This window comes from Micropterus salmoides, unplaced genomic scaffold (assembly GCF_014851395.1).
Source record: "Micropterus salmoides isolate LMB-PRFRI ecotype aquatic unplaced genomic scaffold, ASM1485139v1 Ms_hic_scaffold_2, whole genome shotgun sequence".
NCBI lineage: Eukaryota > Metazoa > Chordata > Actinopteri > Centrarchiformes > Centrarchidae > Micropterus > Micropterus salmoides.
In genome coordinates, this window is record NW_024041150.1 from 52,303,969 (window position 1) to 52,320,246 (window position 16,278).

At 43.2% G+C, this 16,278-nt stretch overlaps 2 protein-coding genes across 2 annotated transcripts in view; one reads left to right on the forward strand and one right to left on the reverse strand.

The window, feature by feature from the left end:
* The window catches only part of LOC119912613 (butyrophilin-like protein 2), a 566,400-nt gene that overhangs the window by 204,593 nt on the left and 345,529 nt on the right, over positions 1 to 16,278 (forward strand). The window lies entirely within an intron of this gene.
* Positions 1,562 to 15,801, reverse strand: LOC119912623. The gene is made up of 7 exons (XM_038731905.1): positions 15,649 to 15,801; positions 14,669 to 15,010; positions 14,486 to 14,587; positions 9,055 to 9,381; positions 7,216 to 7,542; positions 2,731 to 3,060; positions 1,562 to 2,660 (listed from the first exon to the last, which is right to left on the reverse strand). The coding sequence occupies exons 1-7, from the start codon at positions 15,683 to 15,685 to the stop codon at positions 2,596 to 2,598; spliced, it is 1,530 nt and encodes a 509-aa protein (XP_038587833.1). The 5' UTR covers positions 15,686 to 15,801; the 3' UTR covers positions 1,562 to 2,595.

Below are 16,278 nucleotides of genomic sequence, written 5' to 3' on the forward strand. Positions count from 1 at the left end.
CATCAGATCCATATTTTCTGCTGTAGTCCATGAATGTCTTGTTCCAGTAGCCCATTTGTCATCAGGTTACCCTGGTTCCCTAGCACCTGACGTGGACCTTGTTGACCCAAGCGACGTCCGAGCCAGATGGCTCTTGTATTTGCAGTCTCACTCGTACCTGAAGTAGGCAAGTAGCATTATGGGCCTTGCCTAAGGGTCCACCTGGATACCCCCACACTGACTGGGAATCAATCCCACAATCTCCTGTACCAAAGTCAGTGAGGATATAAAATTACAATTATTTTCTAGCACGTTAACACAGTTTAAAAAAAAAAAAAAGTATTGCTCACTGGTTCTGAATACACATACAGTTCTTAAAATCACAACGTGAACCAAGGGTTCTTTCAGGTAAACAGAAATGGAGACAAATGCGAGTAAACAGTGAGAGCTCTACAGTAACCATGGCAACGGCTTCTGTGTGCTACACAGCTCCAGCCTATTTAAGTTAAAATTATACATAACTTTAAGCAGGGCCGTGCAGAGACCTTTGGAAGGGCAGGTGCTCAAAGTATAAAAAGGGCACATGGAACGAGGATTTAAATAGGACTCTTCTCATACTATTGACATAGAAAAATATCGTTATGTATTCCTTGTTGACACGCATATACAGATAATTCTGTGTCGATACATCAGCAAATGCTGTGATGCAAAAAGAAACAGGGAATGCCCAACTCTAGCTTTAAAACACTGTGGGCTGACATAACTTACAGGGAACATTTGCTGTTGAGGGGCTGCCATGGATGCGGCTGCTGCTGCTGTTGTGGTGTTGCTGACACTACTGGAGATGATCTGTGACTACAGACCATATGATATATATTATCTGATTAAACGATTATGTGACCATAAAAAGATTGTTGAATGTTTGGGACTAGCTCACAGTGACTGACTTGTGGTAAGACACTACCAAGGGTGACTGCTAGGGAGACGCTCACAGAGCTGCACACCAAGAGCTGCAGGTAGAGGAAATAAGATACCAGATTTTAAAAAAGTTTGGGAAATAATCTGAGAAGGAAACATTAATGGGGAAGGATGAGGGTGGCCATGGCAGGGTTAAGAGTGAGACAAACAAATCTATAGACAGAGGTGTGAGTATTTGTGTTGCTTGCTTGTGTGTCTACAGTATGCAAAATTGTGATAATGATTTTATATATTGCATTGTGAATGAGATATATTTGGATTTTTTTAAATTTGGATTATATGTATAAATATACATTATAATATTCCTGACATCAAAGTAAAGAGTGAAGAAGAAACGGCGATTTACACGATTTACAAGAAATATTTTATTGCTACCATTTAAAGGGAATACTGCTGGTAAAAAGCACCTTATTTGTTTGAAGTGTTTGCAAACCACATGTTATTGCACTTTTGTGTATATAGCAGTAAAATTAAATTAAAAGTGCGCAATACACTACTTCATTATTTAATTTTACAATAGCATCAGCATGTAACTTTAACGTTTGTGTCATCTGCTGCAGCTTAGCTTTAGGGGCAGGCTCACAAAACCACCAAAAGAGTGTAGTTTGAGTTTGCTTTCATTTAATTTCTTCTTCAGTGATATTAGTTCATTTTTAAACTTGTGCAGAGTAACCGTCAGGCAGCTGTGTTGTTGTTTAGCAGGTAAAGTCAGATCCCAGTCACAGGCTATGGAAGCCCCAAAAGTCAATGCATCACTGGGGTGGTGATGGTGCAGTGGATAAGACGCCTTTGGTGTGAGAGACCCGGGTTCATCTCCCCACTGTGACACTTCCACCAATGTTTCTCTCAGCAAGACCTTTAACCCCTAGTTGCTTCAGAGGCGTGTGACCCCAATTCTAAGTCATTTTAGATAAAAGCGTCAGCACACTGCAAGGGTGAATTCTTGAATGAAAGTGTGAAAGTTCTGTCACAAAACAATGTTACGTGCCATCTCGCTATTTTTAGAGGGCATATTGAAATCTTTGACCGTTCCTAGTGGGTAAACGGCATCTACCTGCATATCACGTAGACTACACTGCAAAGTTCAGATATTAAACTTTTGAGTGTGTTCATAATGAAAAACAAAATGATTCATATTTTGAGATTCAGATTGAACCACATGCTTGTAAAGCAGACTCTGTGCAGCTCCTGCCCTGTTCATTAGAAACCATTTCTTTCCTGACCTTTCTTAAACTCAGTGATATTTTCATGTCAGATGAACAAACCTTTTATGGCGTGCGGCCCAATATGGTGGAATGGTTGACTCAATTTGTAAGTGGTACTGGGGTCCTGAGTCAAACACCAATACACCATATGTTTAAATACAAGCAGCCATTTGTCCCTTTTCATAGTTTACCAAATTACCAAAGTCCAGATCCCAGAGCGGATCAACATGTGACATCACGCTGACCTCACTCTGACATCACTGATCAGCAGGAATCAATAGTGAGTGTGTAGACTGTGTGTGAGAGTCAGTAGGAGGAGTCAGAGTGAAGAAGAAGCTGACAAAGCGTCCTCCTGTCTTCATCCGTCCTCCATCAGCTGCTTCACCTCCATTTTCTCTCTGATCCAGAGTCAGATCGGATCAAAGATCAAAGATCAAACAGATTGATCGGCCATCAGAGGAGTTGGATCAGCGGAGCTGCTTCTGTTCCTGCTTCTCTCTGCAGAGGAGACAGAGGACAGTCAGACAGAGACAAACACAGAGACTCTGACCTCAGTCTGCATACTGACCTTTGACCCTGAGATCAACTGTTTTCTCTCTCATGATGTTTCCCTCCTTGTTGAAGATGTAGCACCTGTATTCTCCTCCATCTTCAACTGTGGGGGATTTCAGGGTCAGACTGAGGTCTCCAGTTCTCAGCAGGTCTTCCTTCATCTCTGTTCGGTCTCTGTAAACCTGGTCCTGTTGGTCAGGCTGGTCAGAGCCGTTCTGATACACGTGGACTATCTTTTTGGGTTCATAGCATTTCCACCACACTGTAGCGTCCTGAGGCAGGTTGTCTGTGGTCTTGCAGGGCAGCAGGACAGACTCCGCCCCCTCCTCCACCTCCACCTGACAGACTGAGAAGACAACAAAGCACAACATGAGCTGCACAGACAGCAGCAGCAGTTTGAATAACTTTATTTAATGATTGCAAAGTTGTAGAGACGCTGAAGGAATTTACAGTATCTCACCAAAGTGAGTACAACCCTCACATTTTTGTTAATATTTGATTTATATCTTTTCAGGTGACAACACTGAAGAAATGACACCTGTAAAGTAGTGAGTGTATAGCTTGTACAGCAGTGTACATTTGCTGTCCCCTCAAAATAACACATCACACAGCCATTAATGTCTAAACCGCTGGCAACAAAAGATCAAGATCTTTGAGATGGGTCCAGTCTACTTGCTATAACATGTAATTTCCTGTTATCAGTAGGTGGTGCTGTGACTATGACTCAGGGTGGACCTCTTATCAAACAGATCTCAGAAAATTTAAATATTGTGGAAAAGTTCATTTTATAATGTAATTTAATTAAAGTCAAACTTTCATGTATTCTGGATTCATCACACATAAAGGGAAATATATATAATATTCCAGGTCTTTTGTTGTTCTCTTTCAAACATTTGCTTGTTGTGATTATGGTTTACAGCACACAGAAATCAAAAATCCATATCTCAGAATATTAAAATAAAGATTTAAATGTAGACCTGAGAAGAGCCTTCAATCTCTCAGTCTGGTTCAGTACAAACAAACACAATCATGGGGAAGACTTCTAACTTGACAGATAACAGATACTCATTTACACACTCCACAAGGAGGGTAAGCTTGTTCCATATTCATGGAAAGTTGACTGGAAAGTAAAAGTGTGGTAGGAAAAAGTGTGGTAGGAAGCTTGTTCCACAAGCAATAGGACTGACTTCAAGTGCCTTGAGAAGATTATCAAGAAATGCCAAACTTGGGGGAGCTTCACAAGGAGTGGACTGAGGCTGCAGTCAGTGGATCAAGAGCCACCAGGCACAGGCGGGTCCAGGAAATGAGCTACAACTGTTGATTCCTAGTGTTAAGCCACTCCTGAACCAGAGACAATGTTAGAAGCGTCAGAATAAATATATATATATGAAATATATAATATATATATATATCATAGCGCTTTATGAAAAGTGGTATAAGATAACTGTTGTTGTGATTTGGCACTATATAAATAAAAATAAATTGAACTAACAAAGCGTCTGGACCGTTGCTCAGAAGTCCAAAGTCCTCTCTTCAGGTGAAAGTAAATTCTGTATTTCATTTGGAAATCAAGGTCCCGGAGTCTGAAGGATGAGTGGGGAGGCACAGAATCCAAGTAGCTTGAAGTCCAGTGTGAAGTTTTCACTGTCCAGAATCAATGCAGTGTCCACCAGGAGACAGCGCTTCATGCTTCCATCTGCTGACAAGTTTTATGGAGATGCTGATTTTTTTTTACCAGCAGGACTTGGCACCTGGTATTATTGTGCTTGATTGGCCAGCCAGCTCGACTGACCAGAACCTCAGAAAGAGTCTATGGTGTGTTGTCAAGAGCACAGTGAGAGACACCACACCAACAATACAGTTGAGCTGAAGGCTACTAATAAAGCAACCTGGGCTTCCATAACACCTCAGTAGTGCTACGGGCTACACAAACAATTCGTATTACCATTTACAGGTTAAAAACGTAGCCCAAAGGTTATATTGTGTAATAAAAAATGCTCGTCTGATAGACAATAAAACTGTTGTTATTATTGAATCGTATTCATCTCATACGAAAATCTTCGGACGAAACAAATTAGCCTACATTACAACAATAGAATAATAGAACAAGATAAACCTTGATACACAAGGGGTGTTAAAGAAAAATATTTAAGTCTTTATACATTTTAACTGATTTAAATTCCTCAGACTATATAATGTTTCAATATAATTTTTGATTTATTTTGAAATGTTGTATTAGTGAAAGTAATAGGCTATTTTTCATATAAGATAGAGGTTCAAATATATAGGCTTTTCTTTTACAATGAAAATTAATCTTTTCATAAAAGAATATAATATTTCTTCTTCTTTTCGTAAATATCTAAAGTCATAGTCTTTAAGAAATATTCAAAATCGAACCAAAATAATTCATAGACAAACACATCATAAATGACAAATGCTTTCAGTCAACACATACTTTTCCTCAACATCTATCCTGAATCTTAATACAACTGTTGTTTGAAACACAGCAGTGAGTGCAGCGGTAACAGAGCAGATCCTATTTACACTAGGGAGAGGGTAATTTGCCAGAAAGTTGGCCTTTGTACATTTTTACATGGGTTGGATTTGGCTGTGAGTGTGACTCAGAGTCAGAATGGAAGTGGCGAGGGTCTTGTTTTGGAAAAGCCCACAGGCAGGTAAAGGGTGATAAACACTAACACGCACACACTATAGGAAGAGTCTAAACCACAGGAAAAACACTAAAACCCAAAATCATGACAGAACTCCGCCCTCAAGGGACAGATCCCACACGTCCCTAAATTAAAAACAAGACAGTCACGAAAAAAAGTCTAAAACAACCCAGTCGGACTGAGGGAGGACAAGAGGAAAGCCAGAGCGCAGGGGCATAAAAAACTAAATAGATCACTTACACCATGAGGGGGGCAGAACAGAGGGAGCCAGACTGAATGGAGATATAGGCAGAAGGCCTGATGGCAGAGTAGGGAAACCAGAGGTATCAGGCAGGTGACCCGAAGGCAGGGCAGAGGGGGCACAGGGGACTTCAGGCGGGAGGCCTGAAGGCAGGACAGAGAGGGAACATGACAGTTCAGGAGGATGACCTAGAGGTCAGCCAGACATGCTCAGCAGGTCAGAAGGATAGCCTGGGGGTTGACCAGGGAGCAGAGAGCAAGAGCAGAAACACTCCAGGGCCCTTGCAGGAGGCTGGCAGCAAAGGAGAGACCTCTCTGGAGGTCGAGCAGGGCCTTGTCAAGGAGGTCCAACACCCACTGGAAACCGATGATCAAGACGAGACCTCTCCGGGGCCGAGCAGGGGACCGGTGATGAGGGTGGAACTTCTCCAAAGGCCAGGCAAGGCTGAATTCCAGCAGCGAAGCAGCAGAACAGGGAACCAGAGAGCCTCCTGGCTAACTACCCCAAGGCTAACAGCTTGTGCATCTTGGCTCTCCTGGCAAAGAATTCTAAGAGTGTGATTTTCACAGTATCTTTCTCCTGCTCTAAATTCCTTTCCACAGGAGTAGCAGGCGGAGGATCAGGCAGGAGGCTAGCAGCATGATTTCTTACACTTTCTGGAGTAAAACATCTATAAGCCAATATCCTATCAGATTGGTGATCCCGGGAAAAAATCTTATCAATTGGGGGTCTGTGGTCAAATTTGTGCCAGTTTAGGGGTCCTTGACATGAAAACATTTGAGTACCACTGCACTTAACAACAGGAAAATAACACTAAAACCCCAAACCATGTCACTGACATATTAATGAGTACATCAATTACCTTTTTTTATTTTTTTAGAACTGTTAACTTTTCAAAAGGTTGATGTTTTTGAATATTATTCTTGAGTCTAATATTGTAATATTTTAAGATATTGATTTTTGATTTCCATGACCTGTAAGCCGTAATCACCAAGATTAAAACAAAGACAGGCCTGAAATATTTCACTTTATGTGTAATGAATCTAGAACATGAAAATATTCAAATTTTACGTTCTATTCTAAAACTCTTCAGCATCGCAAAGCTCCTTGAATTGCACTGCCCACATTTGAAGTGGATTGATTTAATTTCTCTAAGGGAATTGTTAAAGTATGGAGTGTGTAAATGGTAAAAAAAATGGTTAGTTTGGTTTAAGGTATTTTCTTTAAAATAGATTTGAAACATACTAGAAAATGTCTATCTTTTGTTTAGAAATAAAGCAGAAACAGTCACTTTGAAGACGTTTTCTTTACTAAAGGACTATGGATTGAAAGAGAAAGGTTATGCATTAATTATCAACTGCCCATTTATTCTTTAACAATAAAAAAGGTGACTTCTGAAAATGAGCTGTCTGTCCCTACAAACTTAAGAGGTGTACCCACAAAACTGTCCCTTCTATCAGTTTGTCTTGAGCGCTACTGATAAAACACAATATTGTTCAACTTCAGACCAGCACTTCTTTCTGACCATTAATCAGGGTAAACCTAATTATTAATCATTCTGGAACACTGGACCCGTATCTACAGCACTGACCTCTGACTCGGAGCACAACCTGTTTCTTCATCAGGATGTCTCCTTCCTTGCTGTAGACGGTGCAGGTGTAGGTGTCTCCATTTCTGTCTGTGGGGTATTTCAAGGTCAGACTGAGGTCTCCAGGTCTCTGCAGGTTTCTCTTCATCTCTGTTCGGTCTCTATAAAACCAGTTCTGTTCTTCAGGCTGGTCAGAGCCGTTCTTATATACGTGGACCGTCATGTTGCCTCTGTCCCTCCACTCCACTGTGACGTCTTCAGGCAGGTGAACTGTGGTTTTGCAGGGCAGCAGGACAGACTCCTTCCCTGAATCCACCTCCACCTTGTAGACTGAGAGGACAACAAAGCACACCTGTGTCTAAAGACATTATGTTGTAATCCGATTCCCTTTAACTCTGAAAAGTTAAAGAGACAAATATGTTGAATGTCTTTTCACTTTGAAAAGACATTTACCTTCTAATGAGCTTCTTATGAAAACATTTAACAATAATATAATATTCAAACATCTCCAAAACTTTTTCTTTGACTGTTTCAACTGAAACATGTGTATTTACTGTAGTAATTACTTTAAGGTTATGTGCAAGAGGGATCATTATCGATAAACAACCTAGTGGGAAAGTGAGATGTCTCCATTTGATACACACCGAAGGGACCAATTTTTAATAGTTACTGCCAAACCAGATATTTTCATTGGTTGTTGTTACCAAAAAAAAATCAGCTGTAATGAGAAGCAGCTGTGAAAGTAATTAGGGGGAAAATTTTGTATACACATGACAGGAAATGTGGGGTGATTTGACATTTAGACTCAGCAAAGATAAGAGACTCTCAAGGAAAGAATAAATTCTTTCAGAGGTGCCAAAGAAGATGTGCATGTACTAATGTGGTAAAACTCCTTAGATCCTAAAGAGGGGAAAGGAAAGAAAGGAGCTGAACTCTCTTTAACTAGTCAGTAAACTTATTAAATGTATCAGAAATGTATGATAACCTACAAGAAATGTAAAGCTGGACCTGTTAACCCACATTTTCACATTTGGAGGCTTCAGCCTTCCTAGAGTATATGAACAAGATCTTTTTGGAACTGGGAATTTAAGGTTTAAATGTACTCACTATTATAACTGCGTACCAATATGTTCATCCTTTAATGTGTGTATTTGAATTGAATGTAATATGTTTTCTTCATCTGTGTTTCTATCAAATTTATAAGGTTACTGTAGGCAAACAGCTTAGAGGCTGCAGGAAACTGGGGAGGGTCTCCTTAAAAGGAGAATTTGATCCAAAAGGATTCTGCACAATGAAAATGAGGTGATACTTATTTTTGTGAACTCAAAGAACCTAATAGGAAAAGTATTTAGGAGATGACGCAGTTAGAAATCTGCCATGTTGCTTATGTTGCTGTAATTTTGGGGGGTTTATATTTGAGTTAACAAGGAGTGGCCGCTGGACTTCATTCCAGAGAGGTGAAGGATGAGTCTCTGACAAAATTGGGTCAGTAATCTCTCTTAATCATTGAATCATCTAATATTAATAGAATGTCCAATGATTCTAGAAGGCTAATCTGAGTGAATTTGAGGGTTTTTGAGTAATCTTTAGGATTTTGGTGGGAGACTCCTTTGAGGAGGCTAAAGTGATCTCAATTGCAATTCATTTTCTATTATTTTTCTTATTCTTCTTAATTATAACCTTATGTAATCTGTATTAATTGTCATTTTCATATTTTGTACCTTTTTCCTATGTAAATAAATTATTGAAAAATCTAGAAATACAGACTAATGATTTCTGTGTCTCTGGTCTATTATTGAGGGAAACCCAGCCAAGAAAAAAAAACCTTACTACAGTACTGACCTTTGACCTTGAGGACCACTTGTTTCTTCATCAGAATGTCTCCCTCCCTGCTGTAGGCGGTGCAGGTGTAGGTGTCTCCGTCTCTGCCTGTGGGGTATTTCAGGGTCAGACTGAAGTCTCCAGGTCTCAACAGGTTTCTCTTCATCTCTGTTCGGTCTCTGTAAAGACTGAACTGTTCTTCAAGCTGGTCAGAGCCGTTCTGATACACGTGGACCTTCCTGTAGGAATTGTCCCTCCACTCTACTCTGATGTCGTTTGGCAGATGAACTGTGGTTTTGCAGGGCAGCTGGACAGACACCACCCCTGAATCCACCTCCACCTGGTAGACTGAGAGGACAACAAAGCACAAACTCAGCTGTACAGACAGCAGCAGGAACTCTGAAATATGTCCTATTGTTCAAACAGAGACAGTGTTAAATAAATGTCTGTTCAGCCGCTATCGTCTAGTGAGGTAACACAGTGGTGACTGAGCCTGTGGACCAATGGTCAAGGTATTGCAATATAATATATTTGCAGTATTACCAATAAACATCTATTAAAAGCCTAGTCCCAATTAGACACCTGTCCCTTTTACTTGCCTTGTGTGGCCATAGCTTTTGACAGATAAATGCAGGTCTCAATTAGATGCCTGGTCTGATTAAAACCTTTTCACGTTTGTTGTTTCAAACCAAAAATGAAGAAATGGTAAAACAGAGCTGTATTTGATTACATGCAATATAACATTGTGCATTTATTCATGTGAACAGCAAGAGTTGTTGCGGTGGCAACCCCCCTGTTTCTCCTTTCCTCCTTTGCATCCTGGTTTCTCCTGTGTCTCCTTTCTCTCCCTCTCCACTCCGGAGCCCGGCTGGTTATCCACACCTGCGCCTCATTAACCTCCATCCCAATCACCTGCCAGCTATCAGCCTCATCTCGACCAGTATTTCTAACCCGGCTCTCCACTCCATCTTCGCTCGATCGTCGCAGCTCCAGACTTGGTGCTACAGTTTCGCTCAAGCATTAATGAACCTTTTTTTTGCTGAACCTTCTCGTTTCCTGCCATCCCGTGCTAACCCTGTCTGTCTGTTTCCTCCCGCCAGGTCCACTCACCTCTGCCTCCCCGTTCGGCCAACCGGGCTCGCTTACCTGCCTCCTCCTCTCCCCGCCTCCACGACGCCCCCGGTTCTCCCCTCGCTCCCCGCCAGTTTTCTCAGTTTGCATTAATTATTTTTGGCAGATGCATTGCCAGCATTCAGTAATATTATAAATTAATTTTACTTCAGTCACAGATACTGACACGCTTGCCTTAATAAAGGCTCATTTCAGTGTTTCCCACACATTGATTTATTATTGGCGACCCGCCACATTATCAATGCTGATTGCCACATATTGATTTTCGATTTAGTTTTTTTTACTATTTAAAATGGGTAAAATAGTATTTGATTACAGAGCTGCACACAGTGCATATATTCGCTCAGCTCAGCTCCACCACTGTTATTGAAAGAGGGAAAGTTTCCCCTTTGCAAAAGCTGGCCACAAAATGTTCACCTGATCATCAGTCAGGGCCACAATGCTGACTTTGTATGTGCAGACATACTTGCCGAGGCCGAGCAGGTCTTATAGCTGGCAGCTTTTCTGCACAGTTACAGTAGGTTAAGTTTTTCAAGGTTTTTCTCATCTATGTGTTTTTTTATAATATATACACACATAAAAACCAATTTGGTTTTACTCATAGAGGGAACAGCTGCTCTCTTAAACATAGGAGGCCTACCACAGCTTAATCCTGACAGTTTTCCCATGTGAATGCCTAAATGTTGTTACAACTTTTATAACTGTTTAACACCAATTTATGGAGGGAGGAACTACTCAGGCAGGTTTGTGCACTGAAATGTTACCAAATTTGTGAGAGTACAGAGGATGACGTTAGGAAGCCAATGACATATGTGAACTATTGAATGATGGGTTTGATGAAAGGTCAAAGTTCAATTAAAAAGCCAAAGTAGTCTTTTTTTCTTTTTAAGTTTGTTTGTTTGCATTTGTTAGCACACTGTTGTACAATGTCAGCCAGAACATTTTAAATCCTGAGAAGACATTTTCAGTGTTGACAGTCAGTTTTTAATATTTTGTGTATTTGGACTTTCTACAGACCTGCCGGACTTGAGTATCTCGTAAAATGTATGTATGTTTAAAAGTTCTGGGTTCACATTGCGGTAGTAATCACAGGTTGTTTTTTCATCTTATTGCTTTGTGTATTAACACTGGGCACTTGTCCGGCGATAATACACCCGCGAGGAAAGTGATGAGAGGATTAAATTTGCGCTTGGTCTGAACACACAGTAAGGTAGAAGCCAACCACCAGAAAAACCATTTCGGAAGCTTGTTCTTCTGATCTAGTTCTTTCAGTGTTGAGCCAGCTGGCTGAGAAAGAACCTGAGGCTAAGAAAGAAAACTGACTGAGAGATCGAGAGCTTTGCCTTCTCTTTTCATAACAACTGTGTGGTAAAGCAAATACTACTCTGGTTGGTGTTTACATTCCACCGCAGGCCAACGTGCACGACGCACAGTGCATGCTGGCCGACCAGATACTGTGTGTGACTCCCTTGTTATTGTTCTTAGTGACTTAGTTTATTTTTAATTTTTTTACTTTTTACTAAGAGAAAAATGAAAACAAGAAACAGTCACACACACTAAATAAGCAACACAGCACAGCCACGAGAGCTGGAATAATAATTAATTTAAATAAGTAACTGAAAGAAAAGCATCAGGAATAAGGGACAACCTAAATTTGTTTGTGTCTATGTGTGAGACTGATTGTGTCTGTGTGCGTGTGGGTGAATGTGTCTGTATGTGTGAGAGTGGGAGGCCACGACTGTGCCACACTTACCCCAGCAACAGGCAGGCAAGAACCCCAGTAGCCAATAGGGGTGGGAGAAAGAAAAAGAATAAAATCAATAAAAAAAAAACAAAGACTCCCAGATGCACCGCGATGCAAACGCAGAAGACCCCGACCCAAATGCCAGTTGACAACGTAATGTCGACGGAACGCAAAAAGCGTAACCCGCGGAAGAGCAGCGCCCGGACCGACCGCGGCGCGCACACAACATAGACCAGTGCTCCCCCCCGACCCAGCACCCCACCGCCGCGCAGCGAACAACCAAAATGCCCAAATGCCACGCAATCATCAACACCAATGCACAAGTGACGAGCCCAACGCGCACACTGCGCGAGCACGGCGACACCCAATGCCCAGCAGACCCCCGCTAATCCCGCGTGCGAGGTCGGGCAAACGAGAGAGAGCAAAAGGAATAACACGACAGCGAAAGCCAGCGGAGAGAAACACCAGCAGTAAGTCCTAGTCCGGCAGCAAATGCGCCGCACAGGTCACCGTGCACCCGCCAATAAAAGTCCGCCGTCCCCCCAACGGCCGGAAAAAACTAAGGCCGCCGGCGCCAGCCGACATCCCCCATGCCCAGCACACCTCCGGGCCGCTGTGCAACACCAGCCAAACCAGCAACGAGGCAAAATCAACTATCTAGCTGCATGCAGAACTCCAGGCACAAACCCAGAACAAACCGGAGCACAGCTCTGCCCCGCACCCACACTGCACATCCTGAAAACTAACTATATATACCTCAGTATCCAGAGGGGTCCAACAACTGGCTGACAGAGAAAAGGGGAAGCAAAACAGGGACGAAAACAGGTCCCTCCAAGCCAACGAGGAAATGCCTCCCCCGGACTCCAATGCACAAACTAAATGCCCAGCAGCCATTCAGAGACCCTGCCCAGGGAAAAAGCATAATGCATCAAGATGCATCGACAATCGCCCCACAATTCCACCGCAGCCCACCAAACCGCAATCGGATCAACCCGCGCAGAGACCCCCACCCCCAGAAGCCAGGGGGTGTGTTGGATGCATGTCATGGATTGTGAAGTGTTGTATGGTGGAGTAAAGATAAGTTGTGTGGTAACTAAGGTGCAACTAAAATTGGAGGGTAGTTGTGACACAGGCACCCCACAACTGTCAGGTAGTGGAGCCTCCCATCATGCCCCTCCCACCCCCCAAGCCCTCTATGTCTAATGTGTAATTACAATAAAGCAGCCCCACCCCCCAAACGCCCTGCAGGCTGCCTGCCCCCCAGGGTCCTAAGGGTGTATGTTGTGAGACATGACCAAAGGGGGAAAGGTGAAGGAGGTCATAGGGAGGCTAGAAGACCAGATTCCTGACTGGCCCCATCATTCATTCAGTCCCGTCCCCCACCCCCCTAAGCAGGAGGACGCCAGGTCCCTCCAGCCCAGGGCTTATAGCAAGAGCCCCTCTAGCACTAGGTCCGGAGCAGCAAGGACCCCGCCCAAGGACAGAACGGCCCAACAGCCCAGACCCGAAGGTCGGCCAACACCTAGGAGGCAATGCCACTCAGGCCAGGTCAGGCCAGAAGACCCTAACCCTAACCCGCGCCCTTCCCTCCCTAGCAGCGAAGCATCCCACACACAAACCCAAATCCCCACCGTCCCCAAAAAAAAGAGACAGCAATCACCCCCGCGACAGCAGCAACAGCCCCTCAGCCCTAGGGAGTCAGCAGATGCACCCAGCCCAACAAGCACGCAAGCCAATAACGACCTACAGGTGAGCCAACCAACACTACCCCGCTACCAATCTAACTAGCGGCACACAACAGCCAAGTAATGCGCTGCACAGGAGAGATGCCAGCCGGCGCTAACCGCCCCCATCCCCCCCGCAGCCAGAGAGACCACAGACCCCACCCACAGCTACACCGTGACCCACACTGCACGTTCACCACCGGACTGAAACCCACCACAAGCGAAACTCAGGAGGATTTTCAACAAACACAACATTCCTGTGTTTTTTAAACTCAAGAACACACTAAGACAGATGCTGGTACACCCCAAAGACCGCACACCCAAACAAGAAAAGCAATCTAGTGTATGCGGTCCAATGCAGTGAGGAATGCACAGACCTGTATATTGGGGAGACTAAACAACCACTACACAAACGCATGGCTCAACACAGAAGCGCCAACTCCTCAGGTCAAGACTCTGCAGTCTACTACCAGCAATGGAAAACACCATTTTGCTTGCCTCATCAACAAGGCCCGGGACCCCCACTGACACTAACTCTTGCGCCTCCTCCCCCCTTTTATAGTACACACCGGCAATGTTTGCACAAACATTCGATTTTTTACGCACATGTAAGTAATTAACTGCAATGTTGCACATAGTCTTTGTTATTATTCTATAACTTGTATAATGTCAATTTCATATTTTTATAGGTTTATGTTTATTGTTACACACCTAGTCACCAAAACAAATTCCTCGTATGTTTAAAAATGACTTTACAATAAAGCTGTTTCTACAAATTCCACTGTCACAGGTGTTCAGTTGTCTTGCTCCAATAATACCTTCATATACTGGAAGTGTAGCAGTAGTGACATACCTGACATGAAATAGTGCCGGAAATGTAACAGAAGACCCCCAGCAGCAACAAGACCAACAACCAGGAGAACCAGGAGAACTTTGGCCCAGGATGGAAATCGTTCTGTGGGATCCAGAAACATAAAGAACATGACCTCTGACCTCTGACCTGTATCTACAGCAGGTGCTAGGTTTTCTTGCTGACCTTTGACCTTCAGCTGTATCTCTGCCACTCTCCGTTGTCCTCCTAACCTTCTGACGGTGCAGGTGTAGCTGCCGCTGTCAGAGAGCTGGAGTTTTGTCAGGTTGAGGCTGAGGTCTCCAGTTTCAAGAGCGTCAGTCATCATGGATGTTCGGCCGCTGTAAAGCTGGTTTTGGTCTTCAAGTTCGTCACCTTCCTGCTGACGCTGGTGGACGGTTGGAGGATTGATATCGCAGCGGCTCCACACCACTGTGGGGTCGTCCAGGTCAAAAGTGTTCAACTCACAGGGCAGCAGGACAAACTCCTCCCCCTCATACAGCTCCACAGCTGAGGCATGCTGGGAAACTGTGAGGTCACACAGACAGAGAGGTTCAATCACAGCAGCCTTATTTCATGTCTTATTCCTCCTGGATCCTCAGGTGACCCAGAAACCAACCTGGTCCTGTCTGTGATTGGATGCTGCAGCTGATCAGCTGCTGTGAAACCACATCAGCACAGTTTAAAACCAACAGCAGCTGACAAATAACAGAAGCACCTCAGCTGTCATGTTGCTCTCACTGTTTAGATGGACTCTGTTTTCTGACTCAACATGGTGTTAAAATGAGTGTGTTAACTGTCTGAACTCCTCTTTCATCACATCTCTTCCTTCCATCTCTTCCTTCCATCTCTCCATCACGTCACATGTGATGCTGCTGTCAGCAGAGGATCAGTGTTACTGTTGGTGATATAACCTAGAAGACTGTGAGCAACCTACAGGGATATAATCCTGAAGACCTGAGGACAGTCTGACTGGACCGTCTTCTACATTCATGAGGATTTAAAGAAACATTAAAACATGCTGCCTTTAATATGTTGTTCATGTTATTTGAAGAAAACATCGTCATGGAGCTGAAACAGACTGATGAAGATGAAAGAAACCCAGATTAAAGAGGTGACGTTGGACTGAGGTGATGATCAGATCAGAGGGAGGAAGGTTATCTTACCGTGCACGAGGATCACAAACACCACAAACATCTTCATCTTCCTGTAGAAACTCCAACAAGCACAAAGTTAATCTGCTTCTCACTAAAGGAAGTCTTCAGAAACCCAGTGAGGACATCAGTTCACTCCTGCTGATAATCTGTTGACTGAGTTTCATTTTAAACTGTTTCCACTGAAGCGGCTGTTGGAATGTGAAGAAACAGGCTGAGCAGCTTTCACACAAACATTATTGTTTCACTGCTGCTGCTTTGTTCCTTTATTTTAAAGATACGTGTGCATTGTCTGCATACACTTGTATTTTTTATTTCCAACTGAGGCTCTGTGCTTTATTTACTTGCTACTGTGGTGAATCTTTGTGTCGCAGCTCCACTGATGATTGTTTCTTACTCTCATCCTCAGAGTGGATGAAGTGATTGTGATCAGCTGTTGGGAAGTGAAACTGTGAGTTTGTCAGCTCAGAGTTCAGGTTCAGACTTTGTTAAAGCAGCTCTCTGGAATGAGTCCAGATCACCACAGATCTCTTCTGAGGAAAGAGGAGGAGCTTCAGCTTCCTCATGTTTGTCAGAGCTGTTGGTCCAGTTTCTGTCTCAGACTGACAGACAGAAAGCTGAACCTTCAGTCCTGTTGATTAT

Coding starts and splice junctions, on each gene's coding strand:
- LOC119912623 (XM_038731905.1), bottom strand. CDS start 15,685: ATGAAGATGTTTGTGGTGTTTGTGATCCTCGTGCACG. Junction 7,543..9,054: donor AGTGGTCCTCAAGGTCAAAG/GTCAGTACTGTA, acceptor TTGTCCTCTCAG/TCTACAAGGTGGAGGTGGAT. Junction 3,061..7,215: donor GGTTGTGCTCCGAGTCAGAG/GTCAGTGCTGTA, acceptor TTGTCTTCTCAG/TCTGTCAGGTGGAGGTGGAG.